This window comes from Strix aluco, chromosome 1 (assembly GCF_031877795.1).
Source record: "Strix aluco isolate bStrAlu1 chromosome 1, bStrAlu1.hap1, whole genome shotgun sequence".
Taxonomy (NCBI): domain Eukaryota; kingdom Metazoa; phylum Chordata; class Aves; order Strigiformes; family Strigidae; genus Strix; species Strix aluco.
The window spans coordinates 125,171,856-125,188,209 of NC_133931.1; the positions used below are offsets into that span (position 1 = coordinate 125,171,856).

At 37.7% G+C, this 16,354-nt stretch overlaps 1 protein-coding gene across 1 annotated transcript in view; it reads right to left on the reverse strand.

The window, feature by feature from the left end:
* MALRD1 (MAM and LDL receptor class A domain containing 1) overlaps positions 1-16,354 on the reverse strand; it is a 291,044-nt gene that overhangs the window by 75,636 nt on the left and 199,054 nt on the right. The window contains exon 31 of the mRNA XM_074814744.1: positions 8,386-8,543. Coding sequence (XP_074670845.1) covers positions 8,386-8,543 — 158 coding nt within the window. The remainder of the gene's footprint in view (positions 1-8,385; positions 8,544-16,354) is intronic.

The window sequence follows — 16,354 nt, forward strand, 5'->3', positions numbered from 1 at the left end:
CTTGACCTGACATATCCACACCTTGGTGGATAAGGGAAGAACAACTGACATCATCTACCTGGGCTTGTGCAAAGCATTTGACACTGTCCAGCACAACATCCTTGTCTCTAAGTTGGATTTGATGGATGGATCACTCAGTGGATAAGGAATTGGTTGGATGGTCACACTCAGAGTTGCAGATAACGGCTCGATGTCCAAGTGGAGACCAGTGACGAGTGGAGTTCCTCAGGTGTCAGTATTGGGACCGGCGCTGTTTAACATCTTTGTTGGTGACATAGACAGTGGGATTGAGTACACCCTCAGCAAGTCTGCCGATGACACCAAGCTGTGTGGTGTGGTCAACACGCTGGAGGGAAGGGATGTCATCCAGAGGGACCTGGACAGGCTTGAGAGGTGGGCCCATGTGAACCTCATGAAGTTCAACAAGGTCAAGTGCAAGGTCCTGCACATGGGTCAAGGCAATCCCAAGCACAAATACAGGCTGGGTGAAGAGCAGATTGAGCGCAGCCCTGCAGAGAAGTACCTGGGGGTATTAGCAGATGGAAAACTGACTATGAGCCAGCAATGTGCGCTTGCAGCCCAGAAAGCCAACCATATCCCGGGCTGCATCAAGAAAAGGGTGGCCAGCAGGTCGAGGGAGGTGATCCTCCCCCTCTACTCCACTCTCGTGAGACCCCACCTGTAGTACTGTATCCAGCTCTGGGGCCCCCAACATAAGAAGGACATGGACCTGCTTGAGCGGGTCCAGAGGAGGGCCACAAAGATGATCAGGGGGCTGGAGCACCTCCCCTGTGAGCACAGGATGAGAGTTGGCGTTGTTCAACTTAGAGAAGAGAAGGCTCAGGGGAGACTTCATAGTAGCCTTCCAGTACCTTAAGGGGGCTTACAGGAAGGATGAGGAGGACTCTTTGTCAGGGAGCGTAGTGGTAGGATGAGGGGTAATGGTTTTCAACTGAAAGAGGGTAGATTTAGGCTAGATATTAGGAAGAAATTCTTCCCTGTGAGGGTGGTGAGACACTGGAACAGATTGCCCAGAGAAGCTGTGGCTGCCCCCTCCCTGGCAGTGTTCAAGGCCAGGTTGGACCGGGCTCTGAGCAACCTGGTCTAGTGGAAGGTGTCCCTGCCCATGGCAGGGGGGTTGGAACTAGATGATCTTTAAGGTCCCTTCTGACCCAAACCATTCTATGATTTTATGATTCTATATAGAAGCTAATGAGTAAAAACCTAACCCCAAATTCATCTAAACATTGAAGAAAAGTCTGAGCAGGATCCTGAGCCAGAAGAATCTAGAACTTTCATCTCCAAAAGGTGACTTCCTTATAGTTGATAGACTAGGTGAAGATTTTAGAGATATAAATAAAAGGCTTAGCATCTAGGGATTTAAGTCTGTTGCCTGGTACAAGCAATTTATAACACAATGTGTCAGTCAGTCATGGTAAATTAGCTCAAGCATATTTAGCAAAATCATAAATAAAAAATAAGTAAAATCATCAAATAGTGAAAGCAATAAGAATGTCAATGAATGAATTCACGATTAACTAACAACTGATGACTTAACATCAAGCACAGGAAATTCTGGAGATTACACATGTAGGTGCTCTTCCCACTTAGGTGTCCAAAACCAGGTCAGAAATAATAAAAGAAGTGCAGTAATTAAAGTAAGCATATTCTAGACATTCCAGATGATACCTATTTCTTTAAGGGACTGAATATTTTAATAATTATCCTCTCTTCATCACTTTCAATAACAACTTCCTCTTGAGCTTTTAGACTAAATTTCCAGTGATCTATGAGCTCATGTTCTCACTTGAGTGTCCCAGTTTAATGATGAAACACAAAACCTGAGACCCAAGAAAGTTTTAAAATTAAACCCATAATAATGATCTGTATAACTGCATACATTTGACTCTTCCAGCCAACCTGGTGGGACAAATAAGCTAACAACCCAAATGACACCATGAACCACATGCTTTATAGAAATTAGTGTATTGATTAAAATATCTCAGATGCCTGAACGCTCTTGCAATTATTTCATTTTTGGAGGAGAGGAGTGTCAAGAAGACTGCCATACAATAATCTAAATCAGGACCTAATTTTGTCAAGCCTTTTGTTTGGTTACAGGACAGTGTAACAGCAATATCTTGCCACTGTCTTCTTAAAAGCATGCATCTTGCAGGGTTAAAAGGACAGGAGTTGAGAAGAAATTGCTGATTCAACCCATCAAAAAGTGAAAAACTGTGCTCACATTATCAAGCTCTAAGGCCCTAACAGATTGAAACCCTAAATTAGAATAACTATGTATGAGGTTAGGACTATGTTACAACACCTGTATGTGTCACTGGAACCATTCAATATATTACCAGGCATTAAATACAACAGTCTTACCAGTCTAGAATTTTACAGTGTTAGCGTGGTTTTAACTATTACTGCAGTTGTATTTTCTACTTTTTGAAGATTAATATTGGGATGATGCTTTCAATATATCTCATTGTAAAGTCTCACAGCTGCACAGATAACCATTGGGGAAGGAGGAAGTATCAAAAACTTTTGAAGACAATACTAGAGTCTCTTTTAACAGGACAGTTAAAGACTAGCCCATTGTTTAAAATCAGAAGGTTTTTCTATTCATTTTTGTCAGCGTGGTAAGAGAAGTTTTTCATAGTAAAAATTTCAAAGCATGCTGCCTGTTTGAACAATTTTCTCTACAGAAAAATTACATCATGTCCATACTGAGCCTGGTCTTGGAGCATGGTATCATTCTGTGTACATGAAACCCTGCATCATAAGCTCAGTACAGACAATAAATCCATCATGAAACCTGCTGTATGTATACTGGCCAATGGGTCTGGGGTGGCAGCAAGTCAAACTGGATGTAAAGTGCAATATTTTAATGATATCAGCTTCTGTTCTTATAGATGTAAGGTAATTTTATATGCCTTGACTTTCTTTTCTTTGAAGTTTAACTCATATTTACCATAGAGTATGGACATGCAGTTATGTAATTACTATGGATTAGTCAATATGTTGTGTTAATTTGTATGGTTGTGTCCTCAGTTAGGTTTGACTAAAGTTTAAACCTGGGTGTATGGTTTCTCATAACAAGCACATAGGTAACCTGTGGAGAATGATAGCATTTAGTATATATATCTAAACTGGTACATAGGAAATCTCAGGTGAGCTCTCAGCTCTGCTCCATTTCTCATGTACACTCCCGGGGAAATCATTCAATCCCACTTTCTGCCAAAGTACTCCTGAATACTTTTAATTCACTTCTCCAAGACTTTATCTATCCATAACTACACCAGGAAAGGGTCTGTATTATTATACATCTTCAAAAATTTTTAGCTAAGATTTCTAAAAGAATAATACTTAATTTAAAATATATGCTAAACCAAATGACATTACAATGGAGTTCAAAAAAACGGGAAGCCCAAGGAGTCTGTTTCTTTAGCTGGGGATACAGATCTTATTCTGTCAGAGATTGTGCCCACAGAAAGTGAAGAATGAATTATAAAATGTAATATTGTATTCTTAAGTGAGATTACCCATGTCACTAAGAGTTTGAAGCATCTTCTGGGTTAGGAAGTACATTTAGCATATACAAGATTTTTGCTGTACTGTGTAAACATATACGGCACATGAAAGGTAGAGCAAATTGTCCTGGATATAAACTCCGTAGAGCCCTGGAGAGATACAGCTGTGTGGTGTTTAGTGCCTCCAGAGACTACAACACCTCCCTAAACAGCATCCTATGAATTGTGTACAAGCTAGCCTGGTAGTGGAAACAAGTTAACATGTGAAAGAAGAAAAATCTAGCAAGATGAATCCAACTATATGGCATGTAATGAAAAAAAACCACCCTGTAGCAAAATACCATTGAACAACTCTGTACCTATCAGTCTGGGGAGACTCGGGTTCAGCTAATACCGATCTTGTTGTGGGCTAAATCCTATCATTTTAATTTAAATGTAAAAAGCATGTATTGTAATAAATAGTCATTATATCTGTCCATTCTGTGCTGATGCTGTTTCTAGATCACACACACAGTTGAAGTCACAAAGAATAAGAACCAACAGAAACAGATCTATCGCTTCGTTCACTGCAGAGTGAAAAGTTCAGGAGTGAAGATACCCATACACACTTCATGGTAATTCTAAGAAGAATTTAGCATGATAATCTGCATGAGACGAATGCGTGAGTGAAGCTTTTATACTTGCTTCTTGGTCTTTCTCCAAGGTGCCTTTGCTTGTTGGTTCATTTGTAGTCCATATGTGAACAGCATTCTTTGGAAAATCCCATTTCCCTGCCTTAAAATCATGACTCAGTTCTAATTTTTCACAGCATGTTCTCTGTGTTAGAAACTTCTGAATTCCTTTTTCAACTTCTATTTCATTTTGGGAATGGGGAATGCATGTAATTTTGAAGGTCATGAAATATAAACTGCTATTTTCTACTTAGTCATCAGCAGTTACAACCCATGTGGCTATCCTCTACCCTCATGCTGACTTTTCAAGATAACATATCTTCCTGATCATGCCTGACTCTAGCAGTTGGCATGCTGGAACATACTATGTTCCACCTGAACTGACTAATAACCAAGAAACCGAAGCAGATCTAAACGATGCATAATAAGAGGTGTATTCTCCCATCATTCCCATCATCTAGCCTTTAATCACCAGCCAAGGAAGCAGAAAAATCTTGTGAAAGACAACCTGTATTTTCACTTCGTTAGGCACCAGGGACTTGTATCAGCTGAGGAAACTTCCCACTGACTCTAGTGAATAATGATACTGTTTTCTGCTCTACATCCTTAAGATCATGTCTTTGAACTCCTCACATTCCTTGGCAGTCATCATTGCACATCTTCCTTGGACTGAAGTTACACCAGAGGCAGACTGAAATTGTTTCTCTAAAGCCCACAAATTAGCTCAGCAAAACTGTATCACAATTCACTGTCACAATAGAGAAGCACTTTAAGACGTTATCTACCTCTTTTCTCTTTATTTCTTTAAGCATGAATTTGAAGTAATAAAAAATTCAGTCATTTTTAGTAAAATTGACCTGTCCTATACCAAAATTTACTATACCTCAGTTCTGTAGCATCAACAAATACCAAGACAGAAAACTGATATATTAGAGTTTTGCTATTGCATCAGGAATTAATTCTGGTTTTGATTCTCAACTGTATGACAAACTCCTGAAGTAAATAGACAGGGGCAGAATGCTGAATGTTTTCTGTCTCTCTGACAGATGACCAACAGAATCCCAATCGGAATGAAACAGATGTGAAAATCACCTCCATTTCTTGCTCAAAATTATCTCCTGCTTCATTAAATGCAACTAAATAGTCATAAAAATATAAAGAGAAATGCACTTTTAAAATATACATTTACAGCATAATGCAGTAAAAATTGTTTATATTAAGAGCTATTCTTGTTCAGAGTGTATTAATTGATATATTAGACCAGTGTTTAGTGCTGAATAACTCACCTCTCAAAGGCTGTTACCATATTATTCTTAGGAAAACTAATGGGTTTGTACTTAATCATTACGAAGCAACTTTTTTCTCCTGTTGGCTAATAGTTGACTGATGTCCTGAAGCATCAGTATTCAGATGTCTCTTAAATAGCATCCATTCTGTGTTAATGCAAGAGTTGATGTAAACATTGTGTCCTTTTTAAAGGTAATAATAATAGCATATGCTTTTGGTTTCCCTATGAATAAATTTATGACAATAGAATTGTGCAATTGAAATGTACATTGTGAATACAGAATAGAAGCAGTTTTAGTTCATTTTTCTCTATTTTCAGTGATTAATTCCTTTTCTGGGTAATAATAGTATTATTCTCATAATCACATTATTTTATGTAGTTCTACCACATTTGCTTCCTATACCAACACATCCTTCATTTTTATCTTTCTTTTTTACAGAGTCTCCGTATGTTTTAATCACACATCTCAGTATGATATATATCTGCAGTCCTTTTTTTTTTAATTTAGACTTGACCAGATAGCTGTATTTTAGATAACATCTGTAACATCAGTTTTTGTACTGATGTTGTCATGTTCTAACACATTATTCAGACTTCCTGTTACAGTTTGACTTTTTTCACAACCAGTGCAACCTGAACAAAATCTTCACTGAGCTGTTGCTTTTGAAGTTTTGCGCTGTTGCTTTTGTTGGTTTTTTTTGTTCTTTTAGCTTTTTTTTTTTTTCCATTTAAATGGTTACTGTTCGTTGTTTTCAGTTGATGCTGAAATACATTATTAGTTTGATAGAAAAAAGCAACACTAAGAGTAAAGTTGGTCTGTGATAGGGTGATAATTCCTTGCTGAATAGTACTTCAGTCTATTATGAATATTGTTATATGTGACTACATAAAGAGTACATGTTACAAAGCCATAAACAGGGAACCTTATTTGTACGTGGGAGTAAGAATTCTTTATGGATCTCTTTATGAAACTGAAGGTAATGAGAGTTAATTACACTAGTCTATTTGGAATGCAAAAAAAAAAATATTAAAAAGCAGACTCTGTTTGGCTGTCTGCCTACCAACTCACACACAGGCCACACACATCTGCTTATTCACTAATGTTAAGTGTTCTGTGATGCTTGAAAAACTTCAGAAGCTCCTTCAGAAAATCTTGCCTGCACTCTTGCATGTTTTAATATCCAGGATACTTAAGTTTAAACAAATAGATAATCATAGATCATTTCACAGTATTTCAGTTACCAACCAATCCAAGAAGCAATTTCTATTTGTTTTTTACTTCAATTTAATCTGGAACTGGCCTCAACTTTTGCTTACTCTTTGTTTTTCTTAATCTTACTGTTCAAACTTTGTGTATGTGGAAGGATAAATAATGTAAACTGGAAAGAATGGACTTGAAGATATGGCAGAGTATTTAAAAAGCTATATTCAGATAATAAAATTACAAGATTGCAATATAAACACTTCTTAAAAATTCATCTTAAATAACTGAAGTATCTTTTGGAAGAATACATTTTGAGCATTTTTATTCACTGAATAGAAAGAAATGTTAAAATAATGTAATCTGAAAACCATTTAAAATCAGTTTGAAAAGCAGAAGTATCAGTTGCTTATACTAACTTCACAACATACAGATTTTTTTCTCTGTTTTTATTAAGTTTATAGCAATATTCAGAGTATCCATGAACTAGGTGCTAGAGATAAAATTGAGATGCAAACCCCATCCTGAAAAAAATTACTTAACAAAAGATAGACAAAAGATGGAATGAAAGGTAACATTATTCTTTGGGTGGATATAAGAAGCCTTTTCATGTTGAACAGTCAAGCAATGGCAGCACTTGTCCAGAGAGGTTGAGTAGTCTCCATTTATGGAAGTTTTCAAGACTGGGTAAATTCCTGAGCCACCTTGTATGATCTTGTAGCTGACCCTGCTTGGAGCAGGAGGTTGGACTAGAGACCTCCTGAGATCATTCCAGCCTGAATTGCACTATAATCACATGGAATTACGCCATGATTTTCCTTTACAGTGGAGAAGCAGACCACAGACAAACAGAATAAGTACAAAAACGGTGGTCCAAACTTCCTGATTTAATTTCAGGTCCAAGACCACAAAAATATTCTTGCTCACTTTTAACATAGACTACTTTAGTTCAGAAGTTTGATAGTATATGCAAATTTTTATATTCTGTCACACATAGTAAAACTGACAACCTGTATTTTCAAATTTTACAAACTGCCACAGATAGTCTTTCGCAGACCTCTGAGAAAGACACTATGTAACATATTTATTCAGGGAGCCACATGAAATTAATTGTTTTCCAAGGGTTCACATCACTGCTTGGACTTTTACTAGGGTACTTAACAACTAAAAGTGTGCCCATTAAGGATGCTTGGGGAACAGCAAGAAGACATTTTCCTGGAAGACATTTTCCTGGAAGCTTGAGCTATAATCGTTAATATGGTTGAATGGTTTATTTCCAGTTATTTTAATCAAAAACCTCCATACATGGTGACATTAATATGCTTAAAACTTTGCTTTTAAACCACATCTTGGTTTTGTCCTAAACATTGGAAACTGCCTCTATTTTATGTTAAAGAGTGAGTTGTACAGAGAAGAACTGTTCGATAGGTTTAAGTATGGTAGTCAAACATGCAATGTTAGTTCTTACATATGTAGAAAAAAAGGGACTTCAAGTGGAGTTAAAACTGAAACAGAATTGTTCCTTGGTCTTGTCAGCAAAAAGTTTGCATATAGGTATAACTGCAGTTAAGTTGTGATGAAGTACTGCTAATATAAGCTCTGAGATTTTGCTCCTTCTATACACAGAAATGCAAATACTACTAAAGCAAATATTACTATGTCATGATGTAGTAGAAGTGCTTTTTCTCTTACCTTTAAGACTCCTGTTTGCCTAGAAGCAAACATCCAGAACCAGAACCGAACCCTACAGATCCCAAGGCTAGCTGGGAAGAGTTTGGTGGTAATGATCCTTGCTTTGTTTCCTTCCTTCTGGGCAGATGAGTTTACATACAAAAAATTCTGTCCTTTACCTTATAAAAAGATAAAAAATATCTTATAGTTTTTCAATCCTACTTTATGCTTCAGAGCATAAGCATTTTATACACACAGATATCTTTCCACCACATACACATATACACTAGCTTGGTTGTACAGAGATCTTCCATGTGTATTTCTGATTAATATAACCTTCCTCAGAGCTCACTTGTCTTTTTCATCATTGTGTAAATACTTGATTCATATTTGAATAACAAATTTAAAACATGTTGAAAACACAAACTCTCACTCAGAGATTCTAAGGATCAGTTGGAAAGTTGACATCGCAGGAGTCAGGAGCACCTTTGCTGATAGCTCTTACCCAGGAAAATTCCCTATCATGCAGCATGGCAGTATGGAACACATGGAAGCCCTGAGGCTTGTTAGTGGGCCAAGATATCCACACTTCCTATCATTCAGCTGATGCTGAAGAACCACAAGGTTGCATAAAAGAGCAATCATTCAGTTCCAAGCAGAAAAAGATGTCACCCTTTTACAACCCAAAAGGGGCCTATCACCTAAAATGAACACATACAACCAAAAGCAAGTGCTTGAATAGGCAACTCATGCTGCTGACTTGTGGGTTTGGTTTTTTGTTTTTTTTTTTTATTAACTAGCAGTAGATCCTTCTTTGTCATAACTTTAATTCCATCTGCTATGGTAAAAGCAAGGTTTGGTCCTGCATGGAGAGAAGAGTATGACAAAACCTTCCTTAGAGAAGAGAAGATACTTTTCACAAATAGAAGGGCACCTGTTGGGGCTGTCCTGAGCAGCAATACACAGCAGACCCTAGCAGACAACTTCCTCCTAAATCCAAAAGAAGCAACACCTGGAGATCAGAGCTGAGTTAATATAGTTGAACTACAGCAACGAAAGATTCAACCCCATGACTCAATTCTTGTTCCTGATGTAAAAGACTGGATTCCCCTTCATTATAACCAGATCAAGTTTTTGTCTTTGTGTTCTAGTGCTTTCTTTGGTTTTCATTAAGAATTGGGTTCTGACATCTTTCCAGATTTGGTCTCCCTGTAACTTCACTGACAGCATGCTATGGTAGCAGCTAAAGCACAGCGCACTCTTCCTAGTCTAGTATGGAAATGATGCCCTAGCTGCATCCAGAATAGCTGTAGAATGGTTAGCTATCTCAAAGGGGCCTCTTCTGGGGAAAATAAAAAAAAAGCGCCCAAACCAAAACCAAACCAAACCACAAAAATCCCATTCTTCTATCTTAAAACATCAGGTTCAAAACCAAAGCTTTAGCTTAACTTTGCAGTCCTTTACAAGACAGCTTCTGAATGAGAGACTTTCATCAAGCTACACTGGAGTTGGGAGGGGCTATGAAGGTGTGTCAGGTAGCATCCAGGTAGCATATTTTATCTAAAGTAAGTTCATACCTGTCTGAATCCCCTTCGTGTTTGTAACTGTGGCTTATTATTCTACTCCTGGACACTCTCTGGCTGGACACACGCTTCTACTTGATGAAAGTCCGGTAAAGAGTAGCTGCAACAGTGTCAGTAAGCATTAATGGATGAAACGTGAAAGTCATCTTCATCCATGTCACCTGGCAATGGCCACTGCAAGTGGCTGTTGAAGATCTGAGCTGACAGAGAGCAGGTCTGAGCAGCCTGGCAGGACTTTTTAATGTAGTTTTACTTACCAAACAGATTTGCTGTCAAAATAGGAAGATAGCGATACACTTTTTATTTAAGCTAAGGGGCATAGAGGGCACTACAATCAAGCTATCCCCTTTAGGCAGTTCTCCAGTGGTGGGATATGCTCCAGTCATGGTCATACAGTCTGTACTCTGAAACGCAGAAGGACAGTCCTCCTGGTAAGCATCCTTGCATTAATCTTGTGAAAGGGGCTTCCCAGCTCATGAGAGGCAGGAGTGTGCTACCTGTATTGCAGAAATAATGTAGAGTGGTGGCTTGGTGTGCTTGTGTGCTGTCCTCTGCAGAGGCCACACATACCACACCTTTGGGTCATCTGGGAAGCTGATCTCAAGGACACCATGAAATACAAATAGAAAGACTGTGTATGTGCAAACATACCTTCAGTCCCTGTCTGTAAACTGGGCATAATAGTATCTTCCAAACTCTGGTATCTCTCCACTATACCACACCTCCAACTCTTGCAGACATCAACAAGTAGGAGCACATGAACTCCAAACATTACTGTCCCAAACCAAACAGCTCTTATTTAATAGTATTCAGAAAGTCAGCCAATCAGTCCTATCTGTCCTTTACTTGCATAAATGTATAAAATGATGGAACATATTCATAAGGTACTCAGAATTAGTAAGGTCATTTACTAAGCTTTATTTCAGCAAGAACTTTTAAAGTAAGTTCTTTCAAAACTCTGTTTTCAAACTTCTAAAATACCTCAGTTATTCAGACAAGAGAAACTGTGGTTTGTTTTTTTTTTTTCTGTTGACACTGTTGAAGATCATGCTTACTCTTCTCATGTGAAAAAACATTCAATGTTTTTAATCTAAGGAATATATCCTAACTTTTTGTTTAAGGGACACAAGACATATAAAACATGATCAGAATCATAACAGTAGTCCAGCCAGCCCCATGTGAGCTCTTCTAAGCCTCTGTAAACAGGTGATTAACAAGTGATATATCTGAAAAGATTGATTCCTTGTCAATTAGGACAATTTTTTGCATTTTTTTTTTCTAGAAATATTAATGAACATTTTGTAAAGAATATGGTTACTCCCATGGAAGGAGATTTTGAATTGTTAAGGATGAACTTGTGTAAATTGTGCATCTGCACTATATCATTTTCTCTTTCTTAATGCAATAAATTCTCAAATCCTTAAAAATAAACTTGGTGCCTTCATACCCACTCAGTATACCCACCACTCATATATAAACTCATGTATTCTGTAGCTGAATCTAGGAGTGTAGTTTCATATGCTTTGCAATTTAATTTCTCAAATCTCATTCTGCATTAAAGTAGAATAATTCAAGAATGCAGATTTCTGAAGAAAAAGGTATATGATTTACACATCTGTAAGGGATGCAATTTTTAGGAAGGTATGACTGTGAAGAGAGCAGCAACTGTGATGACCTTGAGGCAGATGAACAGAAGAAATGTTCAATGAACTAACTGCTATTCTAGAAAGAAAAGAAATATTTGTTAAACAAACTGGATAGTGATAACCCAACTTAATTTCTAAAATTTAGCTTTTCATTATATTGACAAATTATTAAAATAGTATAAACATCATATGCTAAGGCATGATTGCTAAATTTTCTGGCAGACTGATGAAAGTGCCCCAGCTGGCAGCCTCATTATAAGACCTAGAAGGCAAATGATTTCCTTCTCACAACTTTTCCATTACTAAAAAAAATTTGTGTTAGAACAAAAATAATTTTTTTTTTACCTGTAAGTTCAATATGAGATACAATTTATCACTTGTTATTAGTAGGGTGGCAAATACAGATTTTAAAAAAGCAAAACCAGAAAGATGCTCATTGCTGTGTTACTTCAAGAGACAAACCCACTTGGGCTGGAGTGAAAATATAAGAAATAATTTCTCATCTGAAGTGAGTTGCAGTTATTTCTACCTAAAATTACTTGCAGTTTTAGGGTTTTTACTCATAAAGTGAAGCTATGTAATGGGCTTTCAAACTGTTATCCAACACACTATTCTTACAGACCTGCAAATGATCGTTCGTTCAGAGTGAGAATTATTCAGTATGTATCTCAGTCAAAGAAAATCCAAAATTTAGACTATTTGTAAATTGTAATGGCTATCAAGGAAATTCCCATAGTTTCTCTTGTTATCTTTCAAGCAATCTTATTTGAGATGATGTTTTCAGGTGAGATTATCTGGGTATAATATTATGTGTCAAGCTTTTTCAAGAAACATATAAATTTTCTCAGGACAGAAAAAATATTTGAAAGATTATAATGACATGGATATATATATTCTTCATAAATAGACTGGTCTCATATAGTTGCATACTGTCCAGCAAACTGGAAGACTAAGATGCCTGGCTCCTTGGTACATAATGTAAAATATATGGCAAAATGATATAAAATACATAACAAAATTAAACAAATTTAATTTTTCATTTGTCTGAAGATTTTGAGGTTGAAATGTTCTGCACTTGATCAGCTACATCTTTTGAATATTTAAATAGTTCATGGATGCAGTGGCAAAAGGTTGAAAGTGTCCTGGTTTTGAGCAAGAAAGAACAATTTGAGAAGGTAATGCATGGAAAGGAATATTTTAAAATTTGAGACCTGCATAAGCTACACACTGGTCAGATTGCAGAATGTTAAACAGGTGAAACATAGTTGTTATTTATCACTAAAAGTCTTTGTTTTCAAATCACTGGGGTTATCTTCTCCCAGAGACTGTACCAATGCAGTAAGTTAATTTCATTAAACTGACACAAATTTTTTTTCAAATGACATGTCTATCTATCTGAAATGTGTAATATCTGTGTAAATTGTGCTGGATGAAGCAATACAAGATACTTTTAAACCAATATGAGATTCCTTCACACAAAGTTGTGCCAATATGCTTAATACAAAGTTGCTATAATACCACAAGCTTCGTTAGATTGTTATAATGGCATGCACGCTCTGTACAATAAATTTGTATGCTTAGTAACTAGAGGAAATGAGTTTGGAACAAGAAAGAATTGGATATGAGTTAGGAACAGGCTGATAGATACTTCTGGACATTACAGGTCATCAGTATCTAGGCTGCTGGCAATTCTGACAAGTGATTTCTCTATAGTTTATGTGAATATTTCTTGTCCACTTAATTTACAAGTAAATTACAAATCTGAGTAATTTTGCAAACACATTTGATCTAATTTTGTTTTCCTTTTGCTTTGCTTTTTATTAACTTTGTTTTTCTTACAATTGCTGGGTAATTTCACAGAAGCAAAGAACATCCAATTAAATGAGGGAAACTGAAATAGAAAAACACATAAAATCTCCTTGAAGAGCCAAGGGCTACTTGTTTTGTCATCACACTGCATCAAAGGAAAAGCAAGACAGCAAGTCAGACTACTGATTTGCAAGGACAGTTACAATAGTTTCTACCTCTACCTGTCCTTTCTGTCCCTTTCCAAGAGGAATGAACTTCCACATTTACAGCCTGTAATAGCAACACAAACTAGTATGGATGTCTCTAAAATGAAAAACCGTGATGTGTGGCAGATAAACAGTTCCCTCATGATCAGGTGAGCCATTCCTGCAGCAGGTGCAGAATCCTCTAAAGGAAAAGGGAGGATAAATGAGTAGGACAGAAATGGTTACAGACACCTTCTGATAAAATGTCTCTGTTCATGTTGGAAATGTAAAACATCAAAAAAGAGTCAAAATCTGCAGATCATGCTGTTTACAAGTTCAAGAGAAAAACAATAGAGATTGTAATATTTCTACATTGAATACTAACTATTCTTTGGTGATATGGTGGAAATTAAAATAGGATTTCTAACCATTAAAGCTTCTGGAAAGGAAAATAGAGATTGGTACATTTATGATGGAAAATAATATTCCATCCAGATTTATTATATTATATAATCTATATAATATTTTATATTTATATAATACAATATATAATTATAGCTTGCTGTCTACATTACACAGGTAACTGTAATTGACTATCAATACCTTTAATTCTCCTAACAATTGATAGGCATTCTGGCAGTATTCTATCAGCAAGATCTTGTAGGGGCATCTAGGGAAACAATTGTATATTAAGATTTCTGGCAAGTTAATGTCAGGGAGGTAAGTTAAACCAAGATCTTGGGTAGGAACCTTAAGCATTTCACACACACTGCTTCTCAGCCATTCTTTAAGGACCAGTGTATGATTACATGTTTCTCTAGAATTCATTAGAATGGTACCGCACTCCAGGAAAAGTAGATTATTCAAAATGTTGTCAAGGAGAGGAGTACTGTTGTCACCAGTTACACTTTCAGACAATTCAATTATTAAAGTCAGACTCTTTATATTGCAGAAAATTGTTATTAGAATAGGATAGAACAGACTGTTTCAGTTGAAAGGAACCTACAACAAGCATCTAGTCCAACTGCCTGACCAATTCAGGACTGAACAAGTTAAAGTGTGTTATTAAGGGTGTTGCCCAGATGCTTCTTAAACACTGGTAGGTTTGGGGCATCTATCACCTCTCTACGAAGCCTGTTCTGGTGTTTGATAAACAAATGCTTCCTCACGTCCAGTCTAAACCTCCCCTGGTGCAGCTTTGAATGATACCCATGCATCCTATCACTGGATACCAGGCAGAAGACCTCACCATCTCCTCAGGAAGATGTAGAGAGCAATGAGGTCGCCCCTCAACCTTCTTTTCTCCAAACTAGACAAGCTCGAAGTCCCTAGCCACACCTCATAGGACATTTCTTCCAGCCCTTTCACCAGCTTTGCTGCCGTCCTCTGGACGCATTCAAGGACCTTCACATCCTTCTTAAATTGTGGGGCCCAGCACTGCACACAGTACCCCAGGTGAGGCCACACCAACACTGCATTGGGCGGGATAATCACCTCTTTTGGCCAGCTGGTTATACTGTGTTTGACGCACCCCAGGATGCAGTTTGCCCTCCTGGCTGCCAGGGCACACTGCTGACTCCTATTGTGTCTGCTGTCAACCAGCAACTCCAGATTCCTTTCTGCAGGGCTGATCTCCAGCTAATTCTGTCCCAGTTTATACTTGTGCTCAGCATTACTCCATCCTAGGTACAGAATCCAGCATTTTGACTTGTTAAATTTCATCCCATTAATCACTGCCCAATGCTCGAATCTATCCAGATCACTCTGCAAGGCCTCCTGTCCCTCAAGAGTCAAGAGCACCTCTCAGTTTGGTATCATCAACAAACTTGTTAATGGTGCATCCCATTCCTGCATCCAGATTGTTGATAAATGTATTTAACAGAACTGGCCCTAGAATTGAACCCCAAGGAACACCGCTGGTGACCAGTCACCAGCCAGACATAGCCCCATTAACTACAACCCTTTGAGCTCTGCCCTTCAGCCAGCTCATCACCCAGTGCACCATGAACCAACTCACCCCACAGATGGACAACTTATCCAGAAGGATGCTGTGAGGGACAGTATCAAAAGCATTACTAAAATCCAGAAAAAACGCAACTGCCTTCCCATTGTCCACTAGGCGGGTGACCTTAGCATAGAAGGATAGCAAATTAGTTAAACAAGGAATTTCCCTTTGTGAAGCTATGTTGACTGTGCCTGATGACTGCATTATTCTTTAAATGCCTTTCAACAGTACACAGTATAATCTTCTCCATAATTTTTCTAGGAACTGAGGTTAGATTAACAGGTCTATAGTTCCCTGGGCCTTCCCTCATTGTAGATGGGAATAACACTGGCTAGCTTCCAGGCAGCCGGGACCTCCCCAGACTCCCAGGACCTTTGGTAGATGATCGAGAGGGGTCCTGCCATAACATCCACTAGCTCCTTCAGAATTCTGGGATGAATCCTGTCAAGCCCCATGGACTTGTGAACATTCAACTGATACAGCTGATCCCTTAGTGTCCACAAATGGAAAGTCACTGTTCCCATACTCGTGATCCTCCAACTCAGAGGACTGGCCAGCCCAAGGTCTATCAGTATTATTAAAGACTGCGGAAAAAAAACTTCTTGTATGCTTCTACTTTTTCTTCATCCTTATTAGTCAGATGACCATCTTCTACAAGTATCAGTCCAATGTTTTCTATTCATACTGCGTATACACTTACACAAACCCACCAGTATTAGGGCCTGACACACAAGGTTTTGTACAGAGGTTTCATTGGAATCA